At 41.2% G+C, this 27,822-nt stretch overlaps 3 protein-coding genes across 5 annotated transcripts; 2 read left to right on the top strand and 1 right to left on the bottom strand.

The window, feature by feature from the left end:
* The first annotated feature begins 454 nt into the window (after nucleotides 1-454).
* Nucleotides 455-6,279, top strand: LOC139620860 (poly(rC)-binding protein 2-like). Of its 2 annotated transcripts, none has more exons than XM_071476821.1 (13): nucleotides 455-613; nucleotides 1,414-1,547; nucleotides 1,725-1,748; nucleotides 1,840-1,872; nucleotides 2,009-2,125; nucleotides 2,226-2,357; nucleotides 2,448-2,576; nucleotides 2,712-2,786; nucleotides 3,058-3,099; nucleotides 3,486-3,558; nucleotides 3,657-3,712; nucleotides 3,868-4,037; nucleotides 5,042-6,279. In XM_071476821.1, exons 2-13 carry the CDS (start codon nucleotides 1,479-1,481, stop codon nucleotides 5,076-5,078), a joined length of 957 nt encoding a protein of 318 aa, XP_071332922.1. In that variant the 5' UTR covers nucleotides 455-613; nucleotides 1,414-1,478; the 3' UTR covers nucleotides 5,079-6,279. The 2 variants fall into 2 exon arrangements, with proteins under 2 accessions (XP_071332922.1, XP_071332921.1); XM_071476820.1 differs by having other exon boundaries at nucleotides 3,058-3,117.
* Nucleotides 6,280-7,112: 833 nt separating this feature from the next.
* Nucleotides 7,113-17,488, bottom strand: map3k12 (mitogen-activated protein kinase kinase kinase 12). The gene is made up of 14 exons (XM_071476819.1): nucleotides 17,179-17,488; nucleotides 15,326-15,849; nucleotides 13,478-13,661; nucleotides 13,153-13,344; nucleotides 12,883-13,041; nucleotides 12,416-12,574; nucleotides 12,167-12,275; nucleotides 11,888-11,997; nucleotides 11,505-11,621; nucleotides 11,254-11,388; nucleotides 10,415-11,138; nucleotides 10,263-10,330; nucleotides 9,776-10,073; nucleotides 7,113-9,416 (listed from the first exon to the last, which is right to left on the bottom strand). The coding sequence occupies exons 2-14, from the start codon at nucleotides 15,786-15,788 to the stop codon at nucleotides 9,261-9,263; spliced, it is 2,874 nt and encodes a 957-aa protein (XP_071332920.1). The 5' UTR covers nucleotides 15,789-15,849; nucleotides 17,179-17,488; the 3' UTR covers nucleotides 7,113-9,260.
* Nucleotides 17,489-19,864: 2,376 nt separating this feature from the next.
* Nucleotides 19,865-27,628, top strand: aaas (achalasia, adrenocortical insufficiency, alacrimia). 2 transcript variants are annotated; one of them, XM_071476812.1, is made up of 17 exons: nucleotides 19,865-19,934; nucleotides 20,230-20,371; nucleotides 20,558-20,685; nucleotides 21,709-21,764; nucleotides 21,858-21,949; nucleotides 22,132-22,178; nucleotides 22,819-22,917; nucleotides 23,000-23,143; nucleotides 23,473-23,593; nucleotides 23,707-23,831; nucleotides 24,218-24,278; nucleotides 24,372-24,462; nucleotides 24,670-24,763; nucleotides 25,377-25,444; nucleotides 25,561-25,645; nucleotides 25,812-25,896; nucleotides 27,129-27,628. In XM_071476812.1, the coding sequence occupies exons 2-17, from the start codon at nucleotides 20,261-20,263 to the stop codon at nucleotides 27,282-27,284; spliced, it is 1,563 nt and encodes a 520-aa protein (XP_071332913.1). In that variant the 5' UTR covers nucleotides 19,865-19,934; nucleotides 20,230-20,260; the 3' UTR covers nucleotides 27,285-27,628. The 2 variants fall into 2 exon arrangements, with proteins under 2 accessions (XP_071332913.1, XP_071332912.1); XM_071476811.1 differs by having other exon boundaries at nucleotides 24,667-24,763; nucleotides 27,129-27,353.
* Nucleotides 27,629-27,822: the final 194 nt, after the last annotated feature.

Raw genomic sequence — 27,822 nt, 5'->3', positions numbered from 1 at the left:
ACCACGCAAAGGTAAAGTGTGTGGGGGTGACTGTCAGGATGAAAGAGAGAGAAGCAATGATGCACACATGAATGTGGCTGAACTACCAGCAAGCTACTGCAAAATGTAGTTAAACTACTAGCTCAATTACATGTAGTTCATTACTCACCAACACTGCAATTATCATATTACATAGACCTCAGTGATATGGATATACATAATAGTAATAATACATCAGTCTGCACAATCATAGTACCCCTTCATAAAACTGCATATCTACAATAAATGAGACTGACCACAAAAAACAAAGAGGTGAGTCCCTAATGAATTACAAAATCAGGAGGAATCATAGGATAGCCTATATTTTACCCAAATGTTTTTATTTTTATTTTTTTCGTGGAGGGAGGGACTGTCCTCTATGTGGGCGTGGTTGACCCGGTCGAGGGGCGGGGCAGTGGAGAGGTCAAAGTTGAAAGCATTTTGTCTTTTGTGCTAAGCAGAAGAGTGGAGTCCGATCGAACAGCGGCGTCTCTTCCCTCTTCCCCGGATCCTTTTAAAACTCCCTCCCGAACCTCTCCCCTTCCACCCTTGCCACCCTACCCACCCCCTGAACACACTTCAAGGGACGGTTCGGGTAAGACCTCCAGAAATATGGTTTTGTTTTTCCCCCCCTTTCAGAGTGAAGGACAGGAATAACTCAATGTGCCTTAGCGCGCTCCGTAGGCCGCAGGACCCGACTATCCCCTGGAACAGAGGATGCTAACGCTAGCGAGCTGGATGGAAAATTACCGTGTTGTGTTCAGCCTGATGGGCGATCAGGAGTTAGCCGCTAGCTTCTGTGCTTCAAGTGTGTTTTTCAAATTAGCTGGCTAAATATTGCATAAGACAACTTACCTAGATATTTAGGAAAGTTACGGGGAAATTGTTACACTCGTAGCTAACTCAGCATTGAAATCTTGTCTGCGTGACTAGCTGTGTTGCTCTTACTGAAATAGGATTTGCGATGTTATCGCCCTCTTAGCCTTCTGTTGCTACTCTCGACACACAATTGGCACAAACTTTCTGTAATTTAAAGAAGTTGTAGTCACTCACATCAGGACGCAAAAAGACAACGACATGCTATGTCGCCACAGCTGTTTGTTGCCAGAAAATAGACGTTACCACCGGGAGACAGTGGGTCATTGTGTTAACGTGAATGAGTGGACTCGGGCCAGTCTAATGTGAATTATTGGACTGAAAAGTCTCATTCTTTCGAAGTGGCCAGCTAACGTTATTAAACTACAGTAAAGTCTACAAGATGTTAACTGTCTGCATCACTTCACTGAGCTGCACTGACAGCAGCTCTCTACTAAACAAGGCTGTCCACTGAGATGTCTTCATACTTTCCAGTAACTACATTTGTCTCTGATGGTCACATTTTCCACTCTGTTTCAGACATTCAGCCAGTGACCAAAGACTCACTTTGTTGGCCAGTTTAGAGTCTGGATTCAGCTGCAGTAATGGACTCAAGTCTAGTTGAAGGAGGACTTAATGTCACCTTAACCATCAGGTTACTCATGCACGGGAAGGTGAGTGTGACTGCATGCAAACTTAAATCTAAGTCCAGTCTGAAGTCTTCATTCATTCTCCTATATAACAAGAGCCATTTACACTATAGTCAATGTGAACTGAAAACAAACAAGCTCTAATGCTCTGGTGAAGAATACATTTATTGCTTTAACATGCATTTTTGCTCTCTTCTGTAGGAGGTTGGAAGCATCATTGGCAAGGTAAGTTTGTTTTTACTGCCAGAATGATGATATCTAGATCCTGTCCCTTGGTGTGTTTTGTAAATATTGTGTGCTTGTGCTTACCTTTCAGAAAGGAGAGTCAGTTAAGAAGATGAGAGAGGAGGTAAGATGTTTGCTTTTTCATCATTTGGGCAAGCAAGATGGGACATGTTTACAGTTTTAGTGACATTGACTCATGCATCACATGATGACACTGGGACTGATTTGACATTTCCTGTTTTGTTCGACTGTCTATGCAGAGTGGTGCTCGCATCAACATCTCAGAGGGGAACTGTCCGGAGAGGATCATAACCCTTGCAGGACCCACCACCTCCATTTTCAAAGCCTTCTCCATGATCATTGAGAAACTGGAGGAGGTTAGACACATGTGCTACATCTTAAAGGATACAAGTTATAGCAGTAGATTTGAAACTCTCAGATTTTCAATGTTTTCTGCTCCGGCCACTTTCCCTCCAGGACATCAGCACCTCAATGACTAACAGTACGGCCACCAGCAAACCGCCAGTCACCATGCGCCTCGTTGTGCCTGCCAGCCAGTGTGGCTCACTCATTGGCAAGGGTGGCTGCAAGATCAAGGAAATCAGAGAGGTTTGTCATCATATTTCTTTGTTTTAGCAAAGTTTTGAACTCGTCTCTTACCCTGATGTGTCCCAACTCTTGTTGTGTATGTTTCCACAGTCAGCAGGAGCTCAGGTACAAGTAGCAGGGGACATGTTGCCCAACTCAACAGAGCGTGCCATCACCGTTGCAGGGACCCCACAGTCCATTATTGAGTGTGTCAAGCAGATCTGTGTCGTCATGCTCGAGGTATAGACATTGTTTGGAAACTTTGCAGTGACTCTTACTGATTTATACTCTTGATGATGTATTATTGTCTGTGTTAATGTAGTCATAGTGTCAGCGCTCCTTCAATAGTCAATGGTGAATATTTCTTTTTCTCAGTCTCCACCGAAGGGAGTGACCATCCCATACAGACCTAAACCCTCAGGCTCTCCTGTCATCTTTGCAGGTGGTCAGGTAAACAACGAAATCATTTGTCTGTTCCACTAGATTTGTCACTGGTAATATTTGGCCCGACAGTGGTCACTGAAAGATATCCCCATTGTGTCCTATTCTGGTCAAAGGCATTAGATTATACACAGGCAATTGTTCCAGTAGCTGGTGTGCTGTTTGTAGCATGCCTGGCTTTGCTCTTGTAGCACACCAAGGACAGAGGACTGATGGATATTGGAGCACAGTGTGTGTGTGACACTGCCACACCCTCCTAAGTGCTGTTCTCTCCTTGCAGGCATATGCTGTCCAAGGGCAGCACGCCATTCCACAGCCTGATGTAAGTGAAGGGCCCTCTGTAAGTGATCCAATATATTTGCAACTTCGGTCCTGGGAAGCCATGCCACCTTCTTGTTTCATCTCTCTGACTCTTTCTTTTGTCACACCACCACTGCTTGATAGACACATCCATTTAATAATTCCATAGATTGTGGAGTAAAAGTCTAACATCAACTTTTTTTTTCTTTTTTTTTTAATTTAAGGCTAAATCATGGGTCCCATGTTCCATTTCACATTTTTCTCCCATCATCACTATAACCACTTACAAAAGGGAAATAATTGCAAAATTTCAGCTTTGATGTTTCTTTTCAATCTTTTCCTCACTCATGGTTTCTGTCTGTCTTTGTTTGTTTGCTCTCCGTGTCGTTTCCACCGTTGTTTCAACAGCTCACCAAACTTCACCAGCTGGCCATGCAGCAGAGCCCCTTCCCCATTGCACATAGCAACCAGGGCTTCCAGGGTAGGTGGACAGATTGAAAGAGGGAGTGTGATTGCTGTAGATTTGTAATAATCCACTTAGTCAACACTCTCATGGGGTTTTTCTTTGCATTTCTTCAGCTGGGATGGATGCCTCTGCACAAACTGGCTCTCATGAGCTGACCATTCCAAATGATGTAAGTTGCATTTATCTCCGTTTGCTTATATATTGTGTGTGATTTTAACAGAGAAGCATAATGCTTTTTTTTTTAAATAGCCCATTTTTGTGGTTTGCTTTATTTGCCTGTTGGGATTGAAGTTGCTGATGTGTTCTCACGTTTTCTTGTTTCAGCTCATTGGCTGCATCATTGGCCGTCAGGGCGCAAAGATCAATGAGATCCGTCAGATGTCAGGGGCTCAGATCAAGATTGCCAACCCTGTGGAGGGCTCAACTGACAGACAGGTCACCATCACTGGCTCCCATGCCAGTATCAGCCTGGCTGAGTACCTGATCAATGCCCGGTAAGAAAGAGCCTGTAGGCTACTGCAGCACATCCATCACAGAACGGCATGTTGACGGGAACACGACAACGAAGCAGTGTTTTAGGTTTCGTTTGCTTTCTCAAGTGCAGTTTATCAGCTTCAGTGTGAGGGTAGAAAGAGTTCACAGGGGTTCAACATTCACTTGACAAAAACACAATCGGCTTATTTTTAACAGATTTAATGTGTTTTCTTGTGTTCATTCAGCCAGGGAGTTGCAAACTGTGTTGAGTGCCCTGATGATTAATAATAGCAGGAGGAAAGACAGGAAGTTCTACATATTCAAAATAAAATTGGTTGACATTCACCAAAGCCTTCTTCAGATCACACCATTATAACTTTTATCAGCTTTTATTGGTCACCTCATTGGAGGGAAAATACAGCATTTTGTGAGATTACTGACAGATGACTAAATAGAATGTGGGGACCCATTTGGATACGTAGAGAGGTTTTAAGTAGACTTACTAAGATTGCTCTTATTACATCTTCATTTTTATTTCTGGCATAGTCTCGAAAAGCACTTTGAATTGCTCTAAATCTGCATGAAAGGTACTTTACAAAATAAAGGTAACATCAGTAGAGAAGGATTCATTTCAGAACATTAGCCAGCTCAGTTTTTACAGACCTTTTTCAGAAGGAAATATGTAAATAATAAAATATGTAAATAATAAAATATTTGTGTTACACCTCTTCATTTGAATTAATCATTTCAGTCGGGTGTTTCACGATAGTCAAGGATATTCTGCGGGAAAATCAAGCAACATAAATCAAACTGTGCACTAAATCTGTGTGACTCACAGCTCCTCACCCACATACACTCAGATTGTTTTAATGTCCAATGAGACTTTAGATTAATTTTTTACTATATAACTGTTAAATTGATTGTCCCATTTTAAATACAGGAAAACATTGAGCAGCGTGTCGTGATTTCAATTTGCTGTATTTTTAATCAAAGATTAAGGTTGACGTTTTTCTCTGCTCTCCAGGCTGTCTTCTGAAGCTACTGGACTCGCAGCCAACTGACATGGAGGATCTTCATCAGCACCTAATGTAACCCCTCCCCCTACTTTTTACCAAGAGGTCCCTTATTGAACTTAATGCAAAAACCAAGTACTATAAACTCACTGTTTTCTCCTCTGCTTTGGTTAGACACCTACTCAGTTGTAATTACACCCTCATCATGATATTGGTATTTTATTTATTTATTATGTTTTTAAATTCCCTTTGCATATAGTTTTTAAAGACTTCCTTCTGTTGTATTTTTTTCTCTTATTTTGCTGTATATCTGTATGATCTTCTTGATATAGGTAAACGTTTTAGAAAAATCTGAAAAGGCATAAATAATGTTTTTCTTATGTCAGATTTTTCTTAGAAAATGTAAAAATGAAGAAAAAAAGACACAATAACATTATAGATGGACTGTTCTTTCCCTTCCTTTTTAAATATCTATTTATTTTTATTTAATACACAGCTCCTTGTAAGAGTAGAATTCATTGATATTTGCCATCTTCTGTTTGAAGCTGTACTTCCTGAATGAGGAATTGTGGTTTTAACGGGTTTCAGTGGGTGTAAATGATCTCCAGTTGAAGATGTATGCAGGAACAACCTTTCTAGTCAGAAGGTAATTTATCCCTTGTCAAGTGTGGGTTCAAAGGAGAATTTTAAGCTACATAATGTTTCACCTCTAATTTGCTGAGTAATTGTTTTGTGTCATTCCTGTGTTTCCATCCGTTTTACTTCTTGATCAGGACTTTTGAGCATTGTTGTGTACTGGATTCTGATAAGGGTGGGTGGGCCTTGGTGACTAGGAGTGGGCCTGAATGAGAGGAAAATATTTTCTTTTTTCTGAAATTACTAAGACCATAGTAATGATGATAATGATGATAATAATAACATTGAAATGTTTGTTTTAAATAGAGAAAATATTTTTTTTAACTGCAGGGCTGGGGAATGCTGCAAGGGGCAAAACTACAAGACATATTGGTCTTTATAAGTATATTATGCTGAGGTATTAAATTATGATTAACTAGAAGGAGAATTATAGAATTAACACTAGTTTCCTGCTATCCTTTTTTGCCTGGGTCAGATTTTATTTTTTATTATTCTTTGCAGGATGAAGAAACTCACGTTTTTGTGCACGTTTTCAAACTATTGTAGATCTGGGTGCAATTAAATTGTTGAAGAAATGAAATGCAGAAATAAAAAAAGATGTGAAATGCTTAAATGTTGTGAAATGTGTAAATTGTTGTGAAGTTTGCTTATCCATAAAGGCAGCTGACAAGACTTCTTTATGGACCTGTTATCAGTGTCAGATTAACCTGTACCACCTTCAGATAAGGCACCTTTTATACAGGCTTTATAAGCTGTAATTAATGAGTTTATTAATGGCTAATAATACCTTTAATAATGCTTTACAGATCAGCTATAAGCATTAATAACAACAACTCTTGGGTTACCAGGTTGTGGAAAGACTTTGCTAGCTTTTAAATTCATTAGGGAAACACCTTCAGCCCGGCAAGTCTGCTGTTATAAATGTTAGGAAGTGGTTAACAAAGGGTTTCATGTTTCATTTTTTTCTTGAATGAAGTTATAAATGTTAAGTATAATGTTAATGAAGGGTGATGGGTTTCTCAGTCTGTAATAAGCTATCTGCAAAAACTGGTCACCTGTAAATGTTATTAAATATCTGATTAACGAGTCTACAATAATCCATCAAGTCTGTAGTTCTAAATACTAATAAGCTCTTTTCTGGGAGATCAGTGGTCAAACAGAATGAATGAATGAATTCAAGACAAAAGTGTTATGCTGGAGGAGGACTTTCCACAACCTGGCAACCCAGAGTTATTATTAGAAATAACTGGTCTAGGAAGAATTAATAAATTATTTATCAAGTATTAATAAAGCCATTAATTAAAGCTTATAAACTGTCTGATCAGAAAGTGGTGACTTATGAATCCTACAAATGTGGTCCTGTTGCAAATATTTTTTTTTCTTTTTTTAATGTAGGACAGGTGTGACACATTTTTAAGTCAAGAAATGACACTGGATCAATTTGGACATGCTTAAAGTCACTGAAAATAAGTCATTTATTTCTTGTTCTGCTGTCTCACGTGACGCAGCAACAGCACAAACTGTAGCTATAACAGGGCCCGTCTTTTTTAAACAAACAACACACATTTTGTTTTGTTGTTGTTTTTTTTTTTTACCAATACATTATTTATTGTTGCTCATAATATTTTGCTTTTGATATAACTCCTATGTTACAGGTACAATGTGCAATGCTGTATAAAAACAAAACATTTCTATTCAAACCCAAAGGATACTTACTGTTCTACTTGTAACCACCACAGAGAAGTGCTCTATTCCTTATCTGGCTACTTCCGCAGTCATATTAAAGGGTAAAAGGTACAGTTGAGGTTTTTATGAAGCCTGTCAGCATAGTGAGCTATAGGACTCCTTTTGGTTCATTACTAAGGGTGATCAAGGTGATCAACATTGATTTTATAGGTCTTTGGGAATACTAAATTTCTGCATGTGAAAACACCTTTTGTGGTGTTGTACAGCTAAACAGACACTGCCTCAAGTGACCTCACATGAGGCAGGGTCAGTTGGGGCTCATGACTACAAATCTGAAAACAAATCATCCGTCAGTCCAGTTGCATTGTGAGTAGATATCTCTGGTTCAGTTGCACTGATTGAACTGTCCGCCTAGAGCCAGTCGAGCACTCTCTTACTGTTTGTTGTTGAGTTAGCTGAAGCGGACTCAGAGGAGGTCACTTCTATGAGCGCCTTTCAAATGCACATCATACAAGTATGATACAATCAAAAATCCAGCAATTTCAGAATCCACTAGAGCATTACTGGTATACACCCAGTTTCCAGTTTATTTAGTAAACCTAGCTAAAAATACCACAGCCTAATGCAACAGTTCTGCAATAAATCCAACATTCACAAGGGTTACAATGTTTACTTTTAGCTGAAACTGTTTTAGAGTGGTGTGGAATCAGCAGTGTGGTCGTTTTGGAGCCGGCAGTTTGTGGCTCTGTTGAGCTGTATTGCATTACATTATACTGACAGCTGTTTCTATTATTTTGTCCAGCCCATTTATACCTTCGATGGTAGAGTAAATAACACAGTTCAGAAGCACGACAAACTACATCCTGTAAAATGATAATACAGGTGAATAAACATCTCTCTGAAACATTGTCAACAAAAACTGAACATTATAACCTTCATGAAGGGAGGATTTATTATTAGACTGCATTAGTTTTAGCTCGGTGTGGGTAATAAACTTGCAACTGAGTGTATATACAATGGCAGAAGTGCATTTTCAGTGAACCCAGAGATCTGCCATCCCATCACAAACTTGATAAGCTTCATAAAAACCTCACACATATCTTATGTGTATTTGAAACTCAGTAGTAGGAGGGTAAAAAAAAAATATATCACCTACTGAGAACCCTAGTTATGCATCATGATCCATGTCCTGGTGGGATTTTCATTCCATGTTGACTTTTTTTTTTTCTTGAGTGCTGACATTTATTAACAAAAACAAAATAACTCAAGTAATACTTTCAGGATTAAAAAAGTGTAAACTTTCACAAAATATAAAACGGACACATTCGAACCATAAATTATAAACATGTAGTCATGCATTTGTTCACAGGGCTGCATACTGTTTAGTCTTACATTTTTATCTTACAAATAAAATAAAGTTAGATATTTCTCATGTGGTATGTATTGGATATTTACATTATTATTCATTAGTATTTGATGCATTAGTGTGTGGAGTATCATGACCGATACTTCCAGAGTGAGGGTTAGAGTGTTTAAAGGACTACAAGTGTGGTATCTTCTTGTGCGTGCGTCTGTGAAAGGGTTTTTGCTGAACTGGAGCTGTGGCTAGGTTACCCTGGTAACTATTTTGCCTAAAAAAAACCCTACTGAACTTAAATGACATTTATCTGATGTCACAAGCTGCCAAAATATTTGATGTCAGGTTATGACAAATGCCCTATGTCATCTGATGTAGGTTTGCCAGCCAACAAACTTATGAGACACCATAAGTCAACTTGTCATAGTCTGAGTAGTGTAGTAGGTGTGATCCCTCATGACAACAGTAATGTACTGCACTGACAGATTGGTGTACGCCTGTGATGTTGTTCACTGTAGGGTAGCTCGAGGTCTTTGCTAGTGTCCAGTGATCTATGGAGGTCCTGTATGTGGCGCCTGTGGAGACCCCTGATAGGGCTGAGATGGCGGTACCCATGCTCCAGCACTGGGGGGACGGCTGGGCTCTCCACTACCTGACTGATCCAGCTCAGCACTGTCGCAGTCAGAATCATCACACAGGGCCCGACTCTAAATAGAGAGTTGGAAGAGGAAAGCAATGTCATACATGACCTATGGCCAATGAGACATTTTATTACAGTTTAAGTTTTAATTAATTAATCTTCCATCCTGACATGAAACACAAGAAGTGACTATAGCTGTCGTATAGATGTAGTGGAATAGAAGTATAAAGTATAAAGTAACATAAAATTTAAATACTTTGGTAAATACTTTGGTAAATTATCTCAAAGAATTAAGTTCTTGAGTAAACCTACTTAGTTATTTTCAACCACTGTTTCCTGGTGCTTTCACTTCAGTATAAGAAGTGTATGACACAAACTGTATATGACACAAACTGACACATGCAATCCTCTGTGGAGCCGCTTTACCTCATTAGGATTCTGCCCAGCGTCCAGCTGAGCTTTGGTCTGGCCCAGGCCTCCGTCTCTCTCCGACAGCCCATCAGAGGCCTGCGCGGGGTCAGTGTTGTCTGCCGGGATCTCCGACCCCTGAGAAAGGAGGTCATCGCTCCGGTCATCCAACCTGTCGTCGGTGTTAGTGCTGACCACGTCAGGGGTGCCGCTGTGAGAGTGGTCGGTAGTGTGGCCCTCCTCACCGTCTGATACCGACAGGTTCTCTGAGCTGAAGGTAGACACCGACTGGCACTTGCTGATGCTGGTCGGACGTCTGGAGGGATTAAAAATAAACAACAACAAAACTGGGTTTGAAAATCACAGCACTGAGAATAAGGAAGAATGTAAATCCAGAATGTAAATTCAAAATTATTCTTGGTTCTCTGAATAAGTCGGCAACTTGTCGGAGAGGGAAGATAGCTTGAGGGAATTTTCCAGTGATGAAGGACATCAAGTTACTCACCGTCTCCGTGGTAACTCAACCTCACTGTCAACTTCACCCTCCTCCTCTTCTGATGACACTCCACGCCTCTGTAGTCAGAGACATGAAAAATGCTCAAGTGAAAATGATCAAAGTATTACCAGAGGAATCTTAACAGATATCCGGCACTGTACCTGTTTGCGTGTGATAGCTGCCCTGTATAGAATGGCTGAAGGTGTAAGGTGCTGACTCCCAATTCCCCCTGATGCCCCGCGGGGCAACCTGACAGCACCGGCTCCCTCCTCTTTGTCCTCCCCGTCATGAGGCAGGCGTGGAGATCCCAGCGATCCCCGTCCTGCTGCTGCCCCCCTCCCACATGGTGAGTCTGGGCTGCTGGAGAACGGGAACGATGCGGCATCCTCACTGGGAGTGTCACTGCGTGGAGGAGTTTCTGTGAGATCATCCAGACCGGCTGCACCCACCTCTGACCCCCCTAAACCTGCAGAGGCACTAAGGCTTCCCCCTCTCTCCAGCCCACCCACTGAGGCCTCCCCCTTTCCCTGGGCCTCTGCCTCTAGCGTGGTGCAGATGAGGTCAGGGCTGGAGGAGGATAGCTGCCTCTGCTGCTGCTCGTGGCTGAGGCCCCGCAGGGCTGCAGAAGGCTCCAGGAGCTGCTTGGAGGTGTTATTGGTAGAACTGTTAGCCTGGGCAGTTGTGTCCCTGTTAGGGGAGGACTGATTCGCCTTAAGTCCAGCCAGGTCCCCACTGCTGCCCTTACCGGGCTTGCGATGACGGGTCTTTACCCTCCGAGACCGGCTGGGAGAAGTGGAGCTTCTGTTGGGGCAGGCTGGGATAGTGACTTGCATTACAGAGGAATCCATTTTGGGAATGATTACCTCAGACTTGAGGATGTCTGGCCTGAAAGAGTGGGAGGGATTAGTCAACAACTATAATCCACAAGCCTGATGAATATTCATTTGTCCTTTTCAGTATCAAACTTTTATCAAATAACCACTGAAATGAGATCTCTCACCTCTTTCCTGAGGGCAGTTTCTGCGGGACATTTCTCTTCTTGATGAGTTTGTCCATGGAGTTGGAGGAGCTACTCTGTCTGGAGCTATGGTGCTTAAACAAGCCTGGATACTTCTTATCCAACGACTGCTCTCTCCTGCAGAGAAATAACAAAAGACACCAAAGTGTGGCCTGTGCCCTGTGGCTTTTTAATTTGTAAAGAATGTCTGCATTTTACAAAAATATACCCTGTGTTCATGCATTTATTCGTACCTCTGCAACTCTTTCTCCTTGAGCTCCAGCTGCAGCATGACAGCGCTAAGCTCCATGTAAAGGTTGTTAGCCCTCTCCAGTTTCCTCTCATAGTGCTCGCGAATGTCCAAAGCATGCCTGAGAAGAAAAGAGGCTGCTGATGTCATTGTGCATCCGCATGAAAGAATCCAAATCCTCTACAATAGACGTGCACTCAAGGCACTTATTTCATCCAGGGGGGCGGACAAAGGAGTGACATCGAGAAATAGGACAGAGGGAAAGTGGCCTCATGCATGTAAGCCAACATAGTGAAATTACCAGCAACCACAGTTTACAACTAATTTGGTATAGATTGACACCCTGAGTTGACACGAAACAATGGGCTCCAAGTAAAAAAAGCAGACCTGAGCTCCTCCCTGCGGCGGTTGATCAGTTCCTCGTCGAGTCGGTGGAGACAAGTACCCTCAGATTTAATCTTCTCAAAGTGCCGTTTTACCTCTTCTCGCCATTCAGCCTGATGAGAGCACACTTCTGTTAGCCAGCTGTGTCTAGCCAGAGCTATATTTCAAACCATTTCTCTGTAGTATGGCAATTAATGTCTGTTTGTGCACTTTGTATATTTTGTATGATTTAAGATGTATCTTATACATATATTCAGGAGGGAATTAGAGAAGCAACCATACCTGAGACTTGAAGTACGTCTCTTGCGGAGTGGACAGTACATCAGCTGATGCTATATCCAGATGAAGAAGGATCTGACGGAAAGAAGGCCTATTCCTGGGTTTACAGTTCCTGCAAATCCAAAATGGGAAAGACAGCTGTGTACATTTACAATGCATTGTAAAATCAATAAAGTCCTTAAAACCCAGACTTGCTGTGCTCATTATTTTTCTTTCTTCATTCCAGCTGTCCATTTCCAGACGTTTGCTCACCAGCACTGTCTGAGGAGGATCTTGAAGCCATCTGGGCAGCTCTCAGGTATGGGCAGCTGAAGGCTGTTGTTTCCCACACCCCAGATGATGGCAGACGAATCCACATCTTTATAAGGGATCTCTCCAGTGAGCATCTCCCACAGCACCACTCCAAATGACCTTTAAGTTAAGTTGAGCTTTATTTATTCAGGAAGTTTCATTGAGGTCAAGATCTTTCTAACAAAAGAGACTTGAAGACAAATGACACGCATACAACATCCCAACAGGACAATTCATCACACAAAGCCGTCACCACGCAGAAAATATCAGTAAAAGTCCGTCAGAGGATCTAATAGCTTTGAAACCCTGAGGTCACAAACTATTAAATCTCGCAATACTGATACATTATCTGCACTTCTACTGCAGTATATGAAAGATAAATGCTACACTGAGGGAGCTAGACAAAAGTGTGTGTTTATCACACTTACCAGATGTCCACCTTTTCTGACACTGGCTCATTCCGAATCACTTCAGGAGCCATCCAGGCTACGGTGCCAGCAAACGACATCTTGGTGCTCTTGTCACTGAGCTCCTTTGAGGTGCCAAAGTCAGAGATCTTCACCAGGTCGTCATGTGTAATGAGCATGCTGCAAAGGTGAGACACTGAATTTTTAATGTGAAAATAATAACGAATCAGTTATGAAATTTCAGGTGTTGTGTTGACTGACGTTTTCAGTGCCCTAGCTGCGCTGACTTACTTGGGGGACTTGAGGTCTCGGTGGATGATTTTGTGGAGATGTAGGTAGTTCATGCCTCCTGCGATGCCCATGGACCAGTCAACCAGAAGGGAAGGGGTGATTTTACGGCCCGCCCTCAGCACCTCATACAGTTGGCCTTGGGCACAATATTCCATCAAGATACAGTAACAAGGAGCCTGGGTACAGACGCCCCTAGAAGGAGGCAAGGCAGTCAGATGACATAGCACAGGCGACCAGAAAGGGACAGCACTATAAGTGGGATTTATGTAGTTAAAAGCTTGATGTGGTGATACGTGACCCTGTAGGATATCATGAGTTTCCTCACTTGAAAGTAATGATATTGGGGTGCTTGAGTTTGCGGAGGTGTTTGATCTCAGTCTCTTTGATGTCCCGCACTTTCTTTACAGCCACGTCTTCTCCGTGGAACTTGCCGAGGAAGACGGCCCCCTGTGCCCCGCTGCCCACCCACTGCAGGTCTGAGATTTCCTCAAAAGGAACCTCCCAGGACTCTAAACACAGACCAACAAGTCAACAAGACAAATGTGAAAATATGAAAAGTTACACAGGTTTAACATGAGCAACTTTCATTACTCTTTGAGTAATTACTTAATTTATATCCATCACACATTGCAATGTCTCCAAATGTCAATATGTACTCTTGCCAGTTTGGACAAGGAGAGAGTCAGGAGTATTGCTGAGTAAATGCTAGCTCCCTGCTACACATTCAAATAGGCTGGCAGGACACAATTACATCATACAAAGCACCTGCCATGTTCAAACAAATGGTATATTGACAGTAGACAGTCGTCATTTCTATCCAGAGATAAGATAAAAATTGAAGAAACATGACAATCCACTTATGCTATAGTCTAATCTGTCTGTCAACTGTCATAGTGACACTGCTTAAATGACTGTGAGAGCATGGTCACTAAAGAGAGACGATCTGGGCAGAATAAAAGAGACAGGCAGATCAATTCTTCATGAGGTCCACTGAAGTGTCCAGATCTCTGGAGAGCTGCAGCGGAGGCAGATTCACATGACGCTTTCCCCCTGGCCAGCTGTGAAAACTCACTGTGGCTGATGACTGTGAATGAGCTGGGCTGACAAACCCAAAAACACATTCATGCTGCCAATAGGACATGGTGGCAGTCAGACAGAAATACAAGTCATGGAGTTCTAGTTATGGAAAATAACAAATACAAGCCCTCAAGTCCTATACTTAAGTACAATCTGAGATACTCGTCCATGAATATTTCTACCTTCTCCTACTTTACACTTCTACTCCACTACATTTATCTAACAGCTATAGTTACTTTTCAGATTTTACATAAAAAACAGTTGATACACTACTCATAATAATGCATACCTAATAGAACAAAATATTGTTAGTTGTTGTTATATCAGTGGTTGTCATCCTTTTAGGCTTGTGACCCTAGAGAAGCAGTGTGTAGCTGTGGCCCCTTTTGAGATGTGTGTGAGTTGTTCAAGTTCCACCAAATAGTCGTTCCCTCTTCAAAACTTCTCAGATGGTTTTATCTAAATAACTTATCAGGCCCAAAGATGCCAAATTATCCGATATTTCATGATAAAAAAAATAAATTTTAGAGATAAGTCAAAAAATAAAAAAAAAATTTGTGTAGATTTTTTTTTTCTTCTTTCATACCCCACTAATTATCACCAACCATCACCAATCATCACCTCACTACTTCACTCTATATCAAGTGGCTAAACTTACTTCAGCTCAACCAGCTGCAAATGCTACCTATACTGATACATCAGTAACATCTTAATTATGTACTGTAATATATAGTGATAGTGAGGTCTTGAATTTTTCTACAGAATGAATACTTTTACTTTCAATACCTTTTTTTAACTTTAATATAATTTCAAAAGCAGGGTTTCTGTAGTGGAGTGTATTTAGATTTTTGTACTGGTAATTTTACTAACATAAAGGATCTGAATACTTCTTTCACCCCTGTGAAGTTCAAGCTTCATCCACAAGCTTAGATATTTTTCATGATGCATCTCCATGGTTACGAAGGTACCACAGTACTTTCATATACTAAATGACTTAATGACATGTTTAAGTCACAAACTTGTCTGACTTTTCTTTGTTCTGTGGTTTTTAAATACATAGCACAGAGGTGGAACATTTTCTGTTAACTTCACATACCTTCTTGGCTATGTTTGTGTTCAGTGGAGTAGGCCTTTCCAATCATGGTCCAGACTGGTTTTAGGCAGCCAAACAGTCCCTCCAAAAAACCTCCACTCCCTGATTGTAGCCGAATGTTCTCCGACTGGCTCCGAACAGCGCCAGCCTCTGGACTGTGCCCTGCCTCGGCCCCGCCGCCACACTGGCACACCTCATGTTCATGTAGTTTTAGCACGCTGTTGTCAAAGTGGGCTGAGGGTCCATCACTGGGAGTGGGGCTGCTGCCACCCGGCGCCCCCTGTCCACCAGTGTCAATGGACAGCACGTTACGGAGAACACACTGTGTGGGGGTCAGGTCCGTTTCAGGGGTGCAGGCAGGGGTGTCTCCATCGAGTCTTCGATAGGGGGGTTCAGAGATGGGGGTGCTGAAGCCTGACAGGGAGGGGGAAGGGGCACGGGGCTCATGGATACAGGTCCCACTCATCAGGGGTTTCCCCAACACAGCAGGTTAGGGTGGATGGAGGATGGAAAGATGAGAAGCAAGCCTGAAGGAGAAGATTTATGACAACAATTACATTAGAATGATACATAATCTTCACGGTAGCCATAATTCACCTCTGTGCTTAGCTTTTTTAAACATATGAACAGGAGTAGACTCATTTCAGCACTGGACAGCTCCTTTTAGACATGGAGCTGTCCAGTGCTGAAATGACTGCAACTTTCACTTCTAGTGCCTCTTTTGATCTTTTAAGAAGTTCTTCGACTTTACAATAACTTTTTCTTTCACTCAAGCTATGCAAAACACAAAAACAGTGCTCTGAGCTGGGCAATCAGCCAGTCCCCCAATTTAACCACTTAGTTGATCCGTTTCCGCAACAAAATTGTGTCTGAATCATGCAGTAAAGCCTCAACTCTGTGTCTATGAATGGGAAAACCAGCCTGCCCAGTGAAGCCATCACCCAGAGAGGAGATGGGCTTTATGAATGAATCGACCAGAGGAGGTTGTAGAGTCCACAGCCCTGACTGTCACCTGTTCTTTAACTGTCCCTCTGATGAACATCAGTGCCTGACAGCATCAGAGCAGAGCTACTCAGCAGCTCCCATATGTCGTTCGTCATGCATCAAGTGACGAGCGTTGTGTGCATCTGAAGAATATGACCAATTGCATAACCACCTCGGCGTGGATGTGTACGTAAGTAAGTGCGTGTGTGCGTGCGTGCATGTGTGTGAGAGAGCAGGGGGGAGAGGGGAGGGGAGAGGGGGTGGTGGTGGGGGCGGGGGGAGCACATGTACCCGATTCACATATCCTACACCAGCTCCATGTCTTGTACTGCACCACTGCATGAGAAGATCCACGGCGGCGGAGCAAAATGAGAGCATGAAAAAACGGCCAATAAACAACCACCGGGCCTGTGCGAAGGAGCAGTGCACATACACGCACACACACGCGCGCGCACACACACACACACACACACACACACACACACACACACACACACACGAATGCAGGAAGATCAATCTTTAAATAACCAAGGATGTGATGATGACACTCAGCAGCATCATAGCCGACGTGCATGAATTGCAAGCCCTGTGCCTACTATGGTCCATGCCAAGTGAAACTGCCGCAGCGTCTGTACATTTACTCAGTGTTGGCATCAACACAAATGTTTCGTAATGTGGGCTTTCTCGCTGCACAAATGTGATTTTCTAGCATTCATCGACGATGATTCGTTTCTTGGCAGCATCAGTTCATTGGTGCAGTGCGAGCGGCATGAACGCTACCGCACCGAGCAACGGCATCATACCTAACCGTCCTGTGATACCTGATTTCTTATTCAATCAGCATTTCACCGGATAGTATGACATTCCCATACCTTTCTGCCTGGTTGATGCCGCGTTGTCAAGTGAAGGGGTGGGCTCGGCTTTCTATTTGTCGGCGATAATGAGCAAATCGTTGTTTTTCTTCGGTCCGGGATGTCTCTTGTGTTTCCAGTTACTGTATCCACGAGTTTCACGCGACTGGGATGGATCCCAGCGGGCAAATTGTGTTATCAATAACCGGGGACCCATGCAACGTGAGGCGCGCTGGGTTTTTTGGGGGAGGGAGCTGTCTCTTTCCCAGTGCTGAATTGACGTCACGGATGTGAGAAATGTGCCGCCAGGGGGCGCTACCTCCGCCCTCTGCAAACAGCCACACAGAGAACTAGGCTATCAGTTTCTCATCATCACGTCCATCATTTCCATTCGCAAAATGTGTCATTTTGGGCACAAGTCATTCACCGATTTCTACGTTGAGAGTAATCTGGTCCCGGATCAGCAGCATCCACCCTTCTGCTGCTGATGTGTCCTTAAGCAAGACAAGACCAGCTCCAGGGAGGCTGGTGTGCCGCTGTCCAAAGCTGGATTACCAAAAAGGCAAAGTGTGCAACTGCCTGGGTCCCCAAGAACCTGAAGAGCCCCCAAAAGCCCAAGGCTGACCTATCCCATCTTCTGGTAATTTCATTTGTTGACAAATGTGTGAAGATATTTGCACCACACAACTACAATATTAACTGAGGTGGGTCCTAGATTATTAGCTAATTATCTGGCCCTATCTTGTGGTGGGGCCTTGTGTCAAAATCTAGTTTTAAGACTTTTTTAGTTTTTTTTATTTTAGCTTTTTTGGTCCTTACATGAAGTATTTTCCTTAAGTTGTGTTTAATCAAATTACCACAAACTAAGTTAAGTATTACTCCACCATATGAATTCTGGTTGCACTGGAAGTAAAAGATAGGTTCACACTTTTTAAAGTCTGTCTAAAAACAATTGTCAGATATCCATATGAACACTGAAAGAGGTTGTGCTTCTGTTTTTGTTCCTCCCACACTGTAAAAAATAAACTGTATCTTTATTGGAAACAGCTTGCACACAAAGCTTTTAGTTTATTGCAGTATATTAATATAAAGTTATGAGTGGGTTACACCTGCCACAAAATAAATGTGTCATGCCCCTCGTCCGACTCATCAACCTAATGATGACATATTAGTTTTATGTCTTGTGTGGGAATAACTAGTATACATAACAAAAAGCTTTTGGGTTGTTAACATACATGTAGTCCTGCTGTTTGGGGTTCCATTTGTGCCAAGAATATGTCCACAAATGTCACCTGAATTTCTGACAAAACATTGTTGTTGTACCTGTCGTCCAGATGTGTCGTTTGACTGTGTCATTGTACATGTTCAAACATCACATCTGGATGACATGTACAAGAGCACAGTCAAACGACAGCTGGAATATCAACTCTTAATGGCTGAACACAGAAATGTTTAACATTTTGTTGTCCGCAGTCTCGGGTCCATCATGTATTTCCAGTCATGTGTTTCCCAGCTCCAGTCCTTATGGTTGAAGAATTGGCAACACAACAACAAATATATTAATATAAAAGTAAAAATACTTTATATTTCTTGAATTACAAGGAAAATTGAGAGAAAACACTGCAGCAGGTGGAAACAATTTGTAATGTGTAAAACTAAAAATAAAATCACCGCTTTTTTTTCTGGTATAAATCCTGTAACAGCAAAGAGATGGTACCTGTTTGACTCTGTATTGATGCAGTGTCACTCTGTGTCCTGAAGAGGACATCATGTCAGCTCTGTCCAGTTTTTTGCATTGTAGCAGAACTCTGCTCTATACCAGCAACACAACCATCGATTAAAGCCCTGTAAATTTTAATTAAAAAGAAATGAAAAGCAAAAACAAAGATAAGGACCTCAAGTACCAACAGGAACCATGATTTCAAACAAAAGACTCTGTATGTACAATGGACTATTCTGCCAGTGTATGATATCATCCTCATGGTGCATCATTTAATTATAAGTTTGATTTTGATTCTTGATAAACAACCACTACAGTATCTTTATTTTATTTATCATTAATGTTAGAATAAAGTCCACAGTCCATACCAGTTGTTAGTGATAATGCACCAAGAAAGAGAAGACCCACACAATCCGAAACTTATGGAAATCATGATTAGCTGAGCTCCAAATCCATAAATATAGATTTCCTCTCTCCAAAAACTATTCAGTTAGGAGTATTCTTGAAGAACAAGAATATTGAGGTTCTAGTTAGTACTATCATCATCATGGGAAAATATTATAGGCTATAGGCTACTGTAAATGTCTCTTTGCAAATCTCCCTAGTGTGGAATTTCTGTAAAAAAAAAAAAAAAAAGTTTTCTGGCCTCTTACTCAGTTCCTTATTTTTATTAATTATTATTGTAATAGCTCAAGTATCTCCACTTGTATATTTCTTTCCTGTTATTTTGTTAAACATTTCAGTCCTGTTTGTGATTTTTTTTTTCAACAATAACTATTTTGTTACGATCTCTGGTAGGTAATTGATGTTTAGTTGTACTCTATGGATAAATTCCATTCGTGTGATTTTGTGTGAAAATATTGTGAAAACATTCTTGTGATTCCGTTTTGTACAGGAGCCCACACTTGAATTGAATTCAGTTTGTCACTGTATGCTCTGTGTGTTATACATAAAGTTGTTTAACATAAAAAAAAAAGAAAAAAAAGAAATGCGACCTGCGCACCATTTGTCCCTCTGATTTGCCGTAACCCACACGGCGGGATTGACTCGAAGCGAGGTACATATCACAACAGCGTTGCATATATTTTTTATTTTGTTTGGAAAGACAGCGCATGATAATTCAACACCACACGCACAGTACACGCTACAAGGTAATTTCCACAACAGGTAAATAAAAACAATAACAGGTGACATAAAAGTATTTAACTAGAGCCAGCTAGCTAGCTAACTTTAACCGTTGGTGTTTTCGCCAACCAGTTGCCGTCCGAGTGTCATGCTACATTCAGCTGTTGGATGTAAATATGACATTAGCTATTTTATGTTTACATGACTGATACGTGGTGTGTTTCCAGGGTCCAGTGGAAGGGATTAACCGTGTTGAAGATGTGCTCTCTGGCGCTGTTCCCCCCTCCGCTGCCCTCGGGACAGACAACTCTATGCGAGTCCAACAACGAGCTGCTCTCCGGGACCAACACTGAAGACCTACCGAAACAGGTGTGATCAACGGCCACTGCGTTGGTTTTAACAAATGGTGGTTTTCTTTGGGAGCCCAAAATCACGGCAATCGCGACCATGCTCCTGAGGATATTAGGTTAATGAGTTGTTGTAGCTGAATATATCTGCTAAGGCATCAGTACTGTCTCTAATAAAGGTCATCACTTTGTCGTGTGTTTTCTGCAGGAGTCTAGTCCTCTGAGTCTGTACTTCCCCCGAGAGTCTCTGAAGCTCCACAGTCGCACAGAAAGTAGCAGCAAGGCAGCATTTCTGGACCACTCTGAAACACTGTGGATGAGGAGCGCAGCAGCATGGTAGGGCATACAATTAACCTGACATACAAGCTGTGGGAGTTACTGCATACAGTGGTATCTAATACATTATAACGTTACTGATGATAATAATGTTGTTACTGCCTGACCAACACAGGACTTTTGGAGGTGATGTTGATATTTTTGATAAGGATCTCTTCAATTTGTTTTTATTTGAACTACAGCCAAGATATGTACTGAGCAAGGAAATTTCCAGTTAAGATAAAACTTGTCAGTGCTCTCTGGTGGTCAAACAATGCAATAGATACACTGTTTTGCAACTACCATGGCATTTGTTTATTGCAATTTTTTATTATTTATTGGCCAACATACGCAATGTGCATACATACTGCTACTGGATGTCTGCAGTAAGCTAATATGAGGCACTATAATAGCTGGTTACCAGTCATTTTACTGTAGTGTTATCACACAACAGATGACTGTATGTTCCAAAACATATTGTGAGACAATAATTGTTCCCCAGCAATCTTGTTATATAGCATGTTGTGAAGCTTTCAAATGTACGGGTTGGTGGTTCAATCCCTCATCTCCTCCTGGGCATATGTTGAAGTGTAATCGAACAAGACACTGAACCCAAAACTGCCTTCAAAGTATGTGTGTGTAAAACTTGGAACTTGCTTTGGACTAAATTGTCAGACAAATGAATGTAATAACATTTGTACACTGCAAAATTAAGTGTTTTCATCTTTATCCAACGGTACAGACAACTGAGCTAAACAGTGTTGTTTTTGCCTCCTTAGTGCACACACTAACATGAGCACATGTACCATCAGCCATAAATTGGCAAAAGACAGTGCCAGAAACCTGAATGATTGTACAAATGTCTGGTAGAGGAAGGATACAGCTGCGGCTCATAGTCACTCAAATCTTTGTCATCTGCAAAACAGGATAACATTTCATAGTTCATACTTTAACAGTTTACTGTGCTTATTGTCATACCAATAATTTGTCCCAAGTCTATTACAGACAAAGATATCTTTTGCAACTTCTCTCTGTCTGTTCCAGGCGGGATGGTGGGTTCACAGGGCTACTCACTGAAATAACCAGCTCGCATACAGAGGGTATGTGAGGCAGCAAAATCCCCTGTTGTGCCGTTTTATACATAATGACCTGATCCTACATATCCACTGATATAACTCTCCTGTATCTTGCAGTGCCTAAATGGCTGTCAGTGAGTTCTGGTTGTATCCTGGCATTGCTCCGAAGGGTCTCTTCTTTTCACGGCTCCTTGTTTCCTCATCTTACAGTAAGAGCCAATCATGGTCTACTATGCAACAAAAATGTATATTACACAAAGCAGGGTATTTCTATGTCATAAAACATGTCTGGAAGGGATCTTTAAATATGTTGTTGACAGCGGTACGCTTGATTATCAGTTGTTTCTTGTGTTATGTTAAGTTGTGCATCTGTTTGTCCCTTGTTTCATAGCTGAGCAGTGAGGACATGATAGCCGAGTTTTCACAAGTGCTGAACTGGTAAGTGCCAATGTAGTTGCCAATAATTTGGGTTTTGAACTAAAACCTCATCAATGTTTTCTTCTAATCTCTTTTTTCAACTGTCTAGTTGTAAGCAATTTTAACAGCTTCTGCATCATCCACTCCTTCAGACACGTCTGAACTAACTGTGACCCTTTGACTTGCTCATGGATTCACCTCCTCTATCAGTGATGTTTAGTCTGCAAAGGTCTAGGTTGAGGGATCTGTCACCATTTGAACATATGAAATAGCTCTCAATATGTACTGTTAAGAGAAACTCTGCTCCAAGGCTGTAAAAGTAGTCATTAGCGTAGTTAATGCCAGTGGGATTTTCAGTGAGGTTTTCTTACTTTTGAAAGAGAAGCCAAAAGTTCCGGTTCCACTTTGGTTCTCTGTTATGATGGACATTTTCGCAGTTTTCTGATTTCTGATAGACCAAACAATGGATTTCTTGATCTTTTTCAATCATCTGATTAATGGATAATGAAAATAATTATTAGTTGCAGCTTTTTATAAATGATTTTGAGACTGTGGGATCTTCGTATACATGTCCAGTATTTTAAATCAAAAGTAACTGACAAAATTACAACAGCCATTAGATAGTCACCAACTTCTGCTTTAATTCCCTCTGTGTAACCAGGCCTGACTGTGTGGTGCGAGCCTTTGCCTGGCATCCTCACACAGATAAGTTTGCTGTAGCCCTTCTGGACGACTCCATCAAGATCTACAACCCCAGAAGGTACCTATACCAAATAATTGATCAAAGCTTTGTAGTGCAACATGACACTCCGGGCATTCACTTTTCTTCTTTTGTCTGTCAGTGCCACAACTCCCACACTGAAGCATCGTCTACAGAGGGGTGTGGCAGCAGTGGAGTGGAAGCCGCTGTGTGCATCTGCTCTAGCTGTCGCTTGTCAAAACTGTTTATTGGTCTGGCACGTAGACCCCTGCTCATTATCAACCAGGTACGTAAACTCTTGAAGGTCTTGCAGGTCTTGAAGCATCTTATAAAGAACTGTATTCAGTTCTCTCAAAAAAGGTCCAAGAAGTTATTAAAAAGTTTTGAATTTCATTTTCTAAGCTTGCCTGCTGTAGTCAGTAATCCAAGTTATAACTTTTATAAAAACGGGATTGGTGTGACAGTGAACTGTGCTGCAGGAAGCTGTTCACTCAGCTTTTTAAGTCTTAAATCTTACCCTGCAGAAACCCCAAAACTCATACTTTTGCACATACATGTTTTTCCTGTGCTTTATTTTTGATGATACATGGTTCTTGTTCATCTCGACCCATCCAGGCCTTCATCTGGTTGTGCTCAAGTTTTGTCTCATCCTGGTCACTCTCCAGTCACTTCTATCGCCTGGTCTCCAAGCGGGTCTCTCCTCATGTCGGCCTCACCTATGGACACTGCAGTGATGGTACGAGGGAACCGTTACATGTTTAAGTCCAACTGTGACTCACTTTCGTTGCAGAAAGTGAGTCACAGTTGCTGTGGCTGTTTAACACTGTTTGACATCAATGTATGTTTCAGGTTTGGGATGTTGCCGCAGAAAGCTGTGTGCCACTTCAGCGGGTTGGAGGAGGTGGGGTCACCTTCCTGTCCTGGTCCCCTGATGGCAGCCATATTCTGGCTTCTACACCGTCTGCCCTGTTCAGGTTAGAGACAGTGAACTAGAGATTGAGAATTTCTAAAATACCCAGCTTTCTGTTTGTCTACATATCTTCTTTCATTCTGTCTGGAGCTCCATTAGCACATTTCAAGTTAAAGATATGTAAAGCTTCCAGTGAATATATATATATATATATATATATATATATATATATATATATATACATACTAGAACTTTTATCCTTCATGATTAGTGTGTGTGGACTAGTCATTGGCCTCTTGCTGTATTATAATAGAGCCCCACTCAACTCTCATGAATATTTATGACCATGTAAGGGATTAGTGGCATAGTCTAGAGTTTAGCAGGTATTATTAGATAGTAAGTGGATGGATAGAGTTTTTACACATGGACAAGTAAAGTTTCTTTCTTCAGGGTTTGGGAGACCAGGATGTGGACCTGTGAGCGTTGGCCATGTGTGAAAGGGCGCTGTCAGGTGATACTTGTCAACATGTTTCGGAGTCATTCTTTATAAGGTAACAAAACATTTTACATCTTGTATTTCAATAATGTTTCTGTTTTGGTTTAGTCTGGCTGTTGGAGTCCAGATGGGAGTCGACTGCTCTTCACTGTGCAGGGAGAGACAGTCATCTACGCCCTGACCTTCACTGACACACCAGGTTCATGTCTCAGTTATTATAAAAAATAACCAGTTATTTTCTAGACTACACACTTTTGATGATAATTGATTTTGCAGCTTGATTGGTTTTCGTGTAAAGTTTGATGAAAAAGTGATTATATGATAATACAGACTTGTGTAACTAAGTGGGTCATAGAAAATAAGAAATAAGTAGCATGTTGTTGACCTGTGTGTTGTTGTTCAGCAGGCATTCCTACAAGCACATTGACAGGGCCTCAGGCAGCAGCAGTGGTGGCTGACCTATCAGAGACGACCTTTAACACGCCAGATGGAGACATCGTGTAAGATGTTTTTCCCCCTGCTCGCTTCCCACTCGCATCTTAATATCTAAATATCTTAACCTCATTATAATGGTGATAAGTAATTAAGTAAACTTAGGAAAGTACTTCACCTAAGTGCAGTTTTGAGGTTTTTGTACTTGGTGCTTTTGTGTACTTGTGTATTTTTGTACCTGGTTCTTCCACTTTATACATTTTCTACGACTGCTACATTTCAGAGCAGCAGCTGTACTTACCTTTCAGATGAAGAACAGTAGCTGTTAATGTTATAGTTAAATGGCATAGTTAAAATGAGCTTTACCTCCACCAACTACAACATTTAAATATCACTTACATTTTAATGCATGAATGATAATCATACAATAATATAAGAAAGTAACACTGATAAGGTCCACCCTGCATAATGAGTACTTTTACTTTTGCTACATTTCATTCCTAATACTTTATAGCTTTGTTTTAAGTCACATTTTGAATTCAGGGCTTTTACTTGTAATGGAGTATTTTTACACTGTGGTATTGCTGTTTTGACATAAGTAAACAATGTGAATACTTCTTTCACCGCTGATTATTTGATCCAGGAAGTTGAGTCACTTACTTCTGTCTAATCTGTTGCCAGCGTTGGTGGAGAGATCCAGAGTTTAGCCTGGGATCCAAGAGGAGAGAGGCTCGCAGTGCTTCTTAAAGGTCTTTCTCACTTTTCTTCTATTCACCTCGATGAACCCAATCAGTATTACGCTGGAGTCATTTTTAGCATTAGTTTTAATAACTTGTCTCAGTTGCTGTTTTATCTGTTATTTCAGGTGATCCACAGGCGGCAGCAGGCCGGCCTGCCATCATAGCAGTGTTCAAGACAAGAACCAACCCCATTTTTGAGCTTCTGCCATGGTTTGTACTTTTGTGTGTGGTCATGTTTCAAATTTGTGTTCTTTAGTAGCATTATTGTATTTCACAGGGTACTTTAACCTACTGTATGCTGGGAAATGCAGTACTGTTGAAACCACTGTGTATCCCAGTTGCATGTACTGAATATTTCTTGTGTTTCCTGCTTTAGTGGTTTTGTTCAAGGGGAGCCTGGTGCAGAGCCGAGACTGATGCAGTTCCATCCAAATTTCCAGCACGGAGCTCTGCTCACTGTGGTTAGTCTTTACCTATGAATCCCTGTTTTACTCCTATATTAGGTTTTTGTAAATATTGTGGTAGTTTGAGCCTTGAACAAGGAAAAGTGTTTTCAAACCTAACCTGTTTGGTTTAGTTAAAATTAACTCTGGTGCATTTACCTGCTTAGTATGGTTTGTTTGGGTTGGTCACTTGAACTCCAGTGAGGAATAAACAATTGGACCAACCTCAGGATTTAGTGAAAGTAGATATGTGGTTTTAGCATAAATTCAAAAGCTAAATTACTAATAAATCCACCAGTTTGTGAACTGTTATAATCAGTCTTTATAAGTGACATACAGTGGGGTCCAAAAGGCTGAGACCACTTATGTAAATCACTTGGTAACCATGGTAACATGTAACCCTAATTAATCAAATAATCAAAAGTAGTTAAAACTGCACTGTTGTGCTTGCATCATATATATACTCCATTAAAAAGACACAGTGATCCCAGAATATTGCTGAACAAGATGCTTCTCTTTCATCTTGTATCCACCTATTTGTTATTATTCTAACATTATTAGCCAAATTGATATCTAATAATGCAACTAAAGCTTAGAATCATTTATTTCCTCATGAGCTCTTTGTGCTGCTGGAGAACATTTCCCTCCGTCTGGATCAACAGAGCTGAACAACTGGTAAAACACAGGCTGCAGACAACAAGGATGTTGGTTGTAGAATGTTTTTATATTCTGGGCTGTTGGGAGATGTTACACACCCACAGTCTGAACTAAAAGTAGATTTATTTGACAGCGAATTGCGGTTGTTCAGTCCTTTTTTTTTGTGGCGTTTCAGTTAGCACCATCAGACTAACACTGTCAGTACAGTTAGCTACAGGCGACAGGACGCTCCTTGTCCAAGTGTCGGTTTTAGCAAAACCTTACATGAATGAATCCTTTTTACTTTACTTGTTTTGTTCTGCTTATTTAGGGTCAGATTCTTTGATATTACTATTGTATCTTTAGGAATCATTGTTATCTGCTGCTTTTAAGTACTGGAAAAAAATGTGCTATTGTAGTAAATAATTCCAAGCCATATTTTTCCAACTGGTTTTCCATCATACTTTTGTACTTTAGTCAGTAAAGCAGGTATTAAATTGGACCTAAATGGATCTAAAAAGGTCTTTAAAAGTCTCAGATTGAACTCGGTGAACACTGCAGAAGCCCTCTGTTCTCTACCACCTCCACAGTGACGTTTCTCTCTCTGTTCACAGTGTTGGTCCACTGGAAGAATTACCCACGTGCCTTTCTACTTCCTGAGTGCTGGCGTACCCCAGTTTGGTCTGAGTGGCAGTCCGTTACTGCCTCGCCCGCAGGAAAGGACTTCTGCCCTAGCCAATCAGTCGCTCTTTACAGAGTTCATCTCTTGACCGACCGTCACTCACAAGTCATTTTTGTTATCACAGATTGTCAATAAATTTGTAGAAAAGCTGTTGTTATACTAAGACTTGTTTTCTTATTTGTGAAAACATCTAACCAAATGGAAATTGTAAAGTGATGAAATGAAGAGTTTATGATTCAGAGCTGAAACATTTGCACTTAAAGTTAAGAGTACGCCGCTGATTTAAGTATTGTACTTTTATATCATTGATGAACTCTCAATGGACAGTTTTTAAAAAAAGAATTAATCACTGCAGCAGAACCTGAGATACCTGCCATTTATATTGTGTGTTCACACTAGAAAAATGACAAAATAAAGTATACTCAAAACAGACAGTGTGCAGACTAAGAACAACTTTATTATGATGGTGCTGATGCTCAGAAGAAAGGGAGGAGCTACTCAGCTGAATGAAATGTAAATAAATTGTGGGTTGTGGTTAGAGTAGTTTCAAAATAATTGAACAAAATTTCTCAGGAATCAAACAAAAAGACAACAAAGTAGCCTCAAAGGCAAAACTTACAACAGTG

Source organism: Trachinotus anak, unplaced genomic scaffold (genome assembly GCF_046630095.1).
Source record: "Trachinotus anak isolate AG129_WGS33_773 ecotype Australia unplaced genomic scaffold, CSIRO_AGI_Tana_v1 ptg000004l, whole genome shotgun sequence".
NCBI classification, from domain to species: domain Eukaryota; kingdom Metazoa; phylum Chordata; class Actinopteri; order Carangiformes; family Carangidae; genus Trachinotus; species Trachinotus anak.
The sequence above is the reverse complement of the archived record's forward strand: the minus strand, read 5'-3'. Positions and strand labels throughout refer to the sequence as shown.

Bases quoted from the DNA above. Each gene is read 5' to 3' on its own strand.
- LOC139620860 (XM_071476820.1), top strand. From the start codon at position 1,479: ATGGACTCAAGTCTAGTTGAAGGAGGACTTAATGTCACCTTAACCATC. The intron at 1,548-1,724 runs GTGAGTGTGACT...TCTCTTCTGTAG, and splicing joins GGTTACTCATGCACGGGAAG to GAGGTTGGAAGCATCATTGG. The intron at 1,749-1,839 runs GTAAGTTTGTTT...CTTACCTTTCAG, and splicing joins TTGGAAGCATCATTGGCAAG to AAAGGAGAGTCAGTTAAGAA.
- map3k12 (XM_071476819.1), bottom strand. From the start codon at position 15,788: ATGAGTGGGACCTGTATCCATGAGCCCCGTGCCCCTTCCCCCTCCCTG. The intron at 11,998-12,166 runs GTATGGTTGCTT...TGCTCTCATCAG, and splicing joins AGACGTACTTCAAGTCTCAG to GCTGAATGGCGAGAAGAGGT. The intron at 10,331-10,414 runs GTACAGTGCCGG...CTCTGACTACAG, and splicing joins CAGCTATCACACGCAAACAG to AGGCGTGGAGTGTCATCAGA.
- aaas (XM_071476811.1), top strand. From the start codon at position 20,261: ATGTGCTCTCTGGCGCTGTTCCCCCCTCCGCTGCCCTCGGGACAGACA. The intron at 23,144-23,472 runs GTACGTAAACTC...CGACCCATCCAG, and splicing joins CCCTGCTCATTATCAACCAG to GCCTTCATCTGGTTGTGCTC. The intron at 25,445-25,560 runs GTCTTTCTCACT...CTGTTATTTCAG, and splicing joins GCTCGCAGTGCTTCTTAAAG to GTGATCCACAGGCGGCAGCA.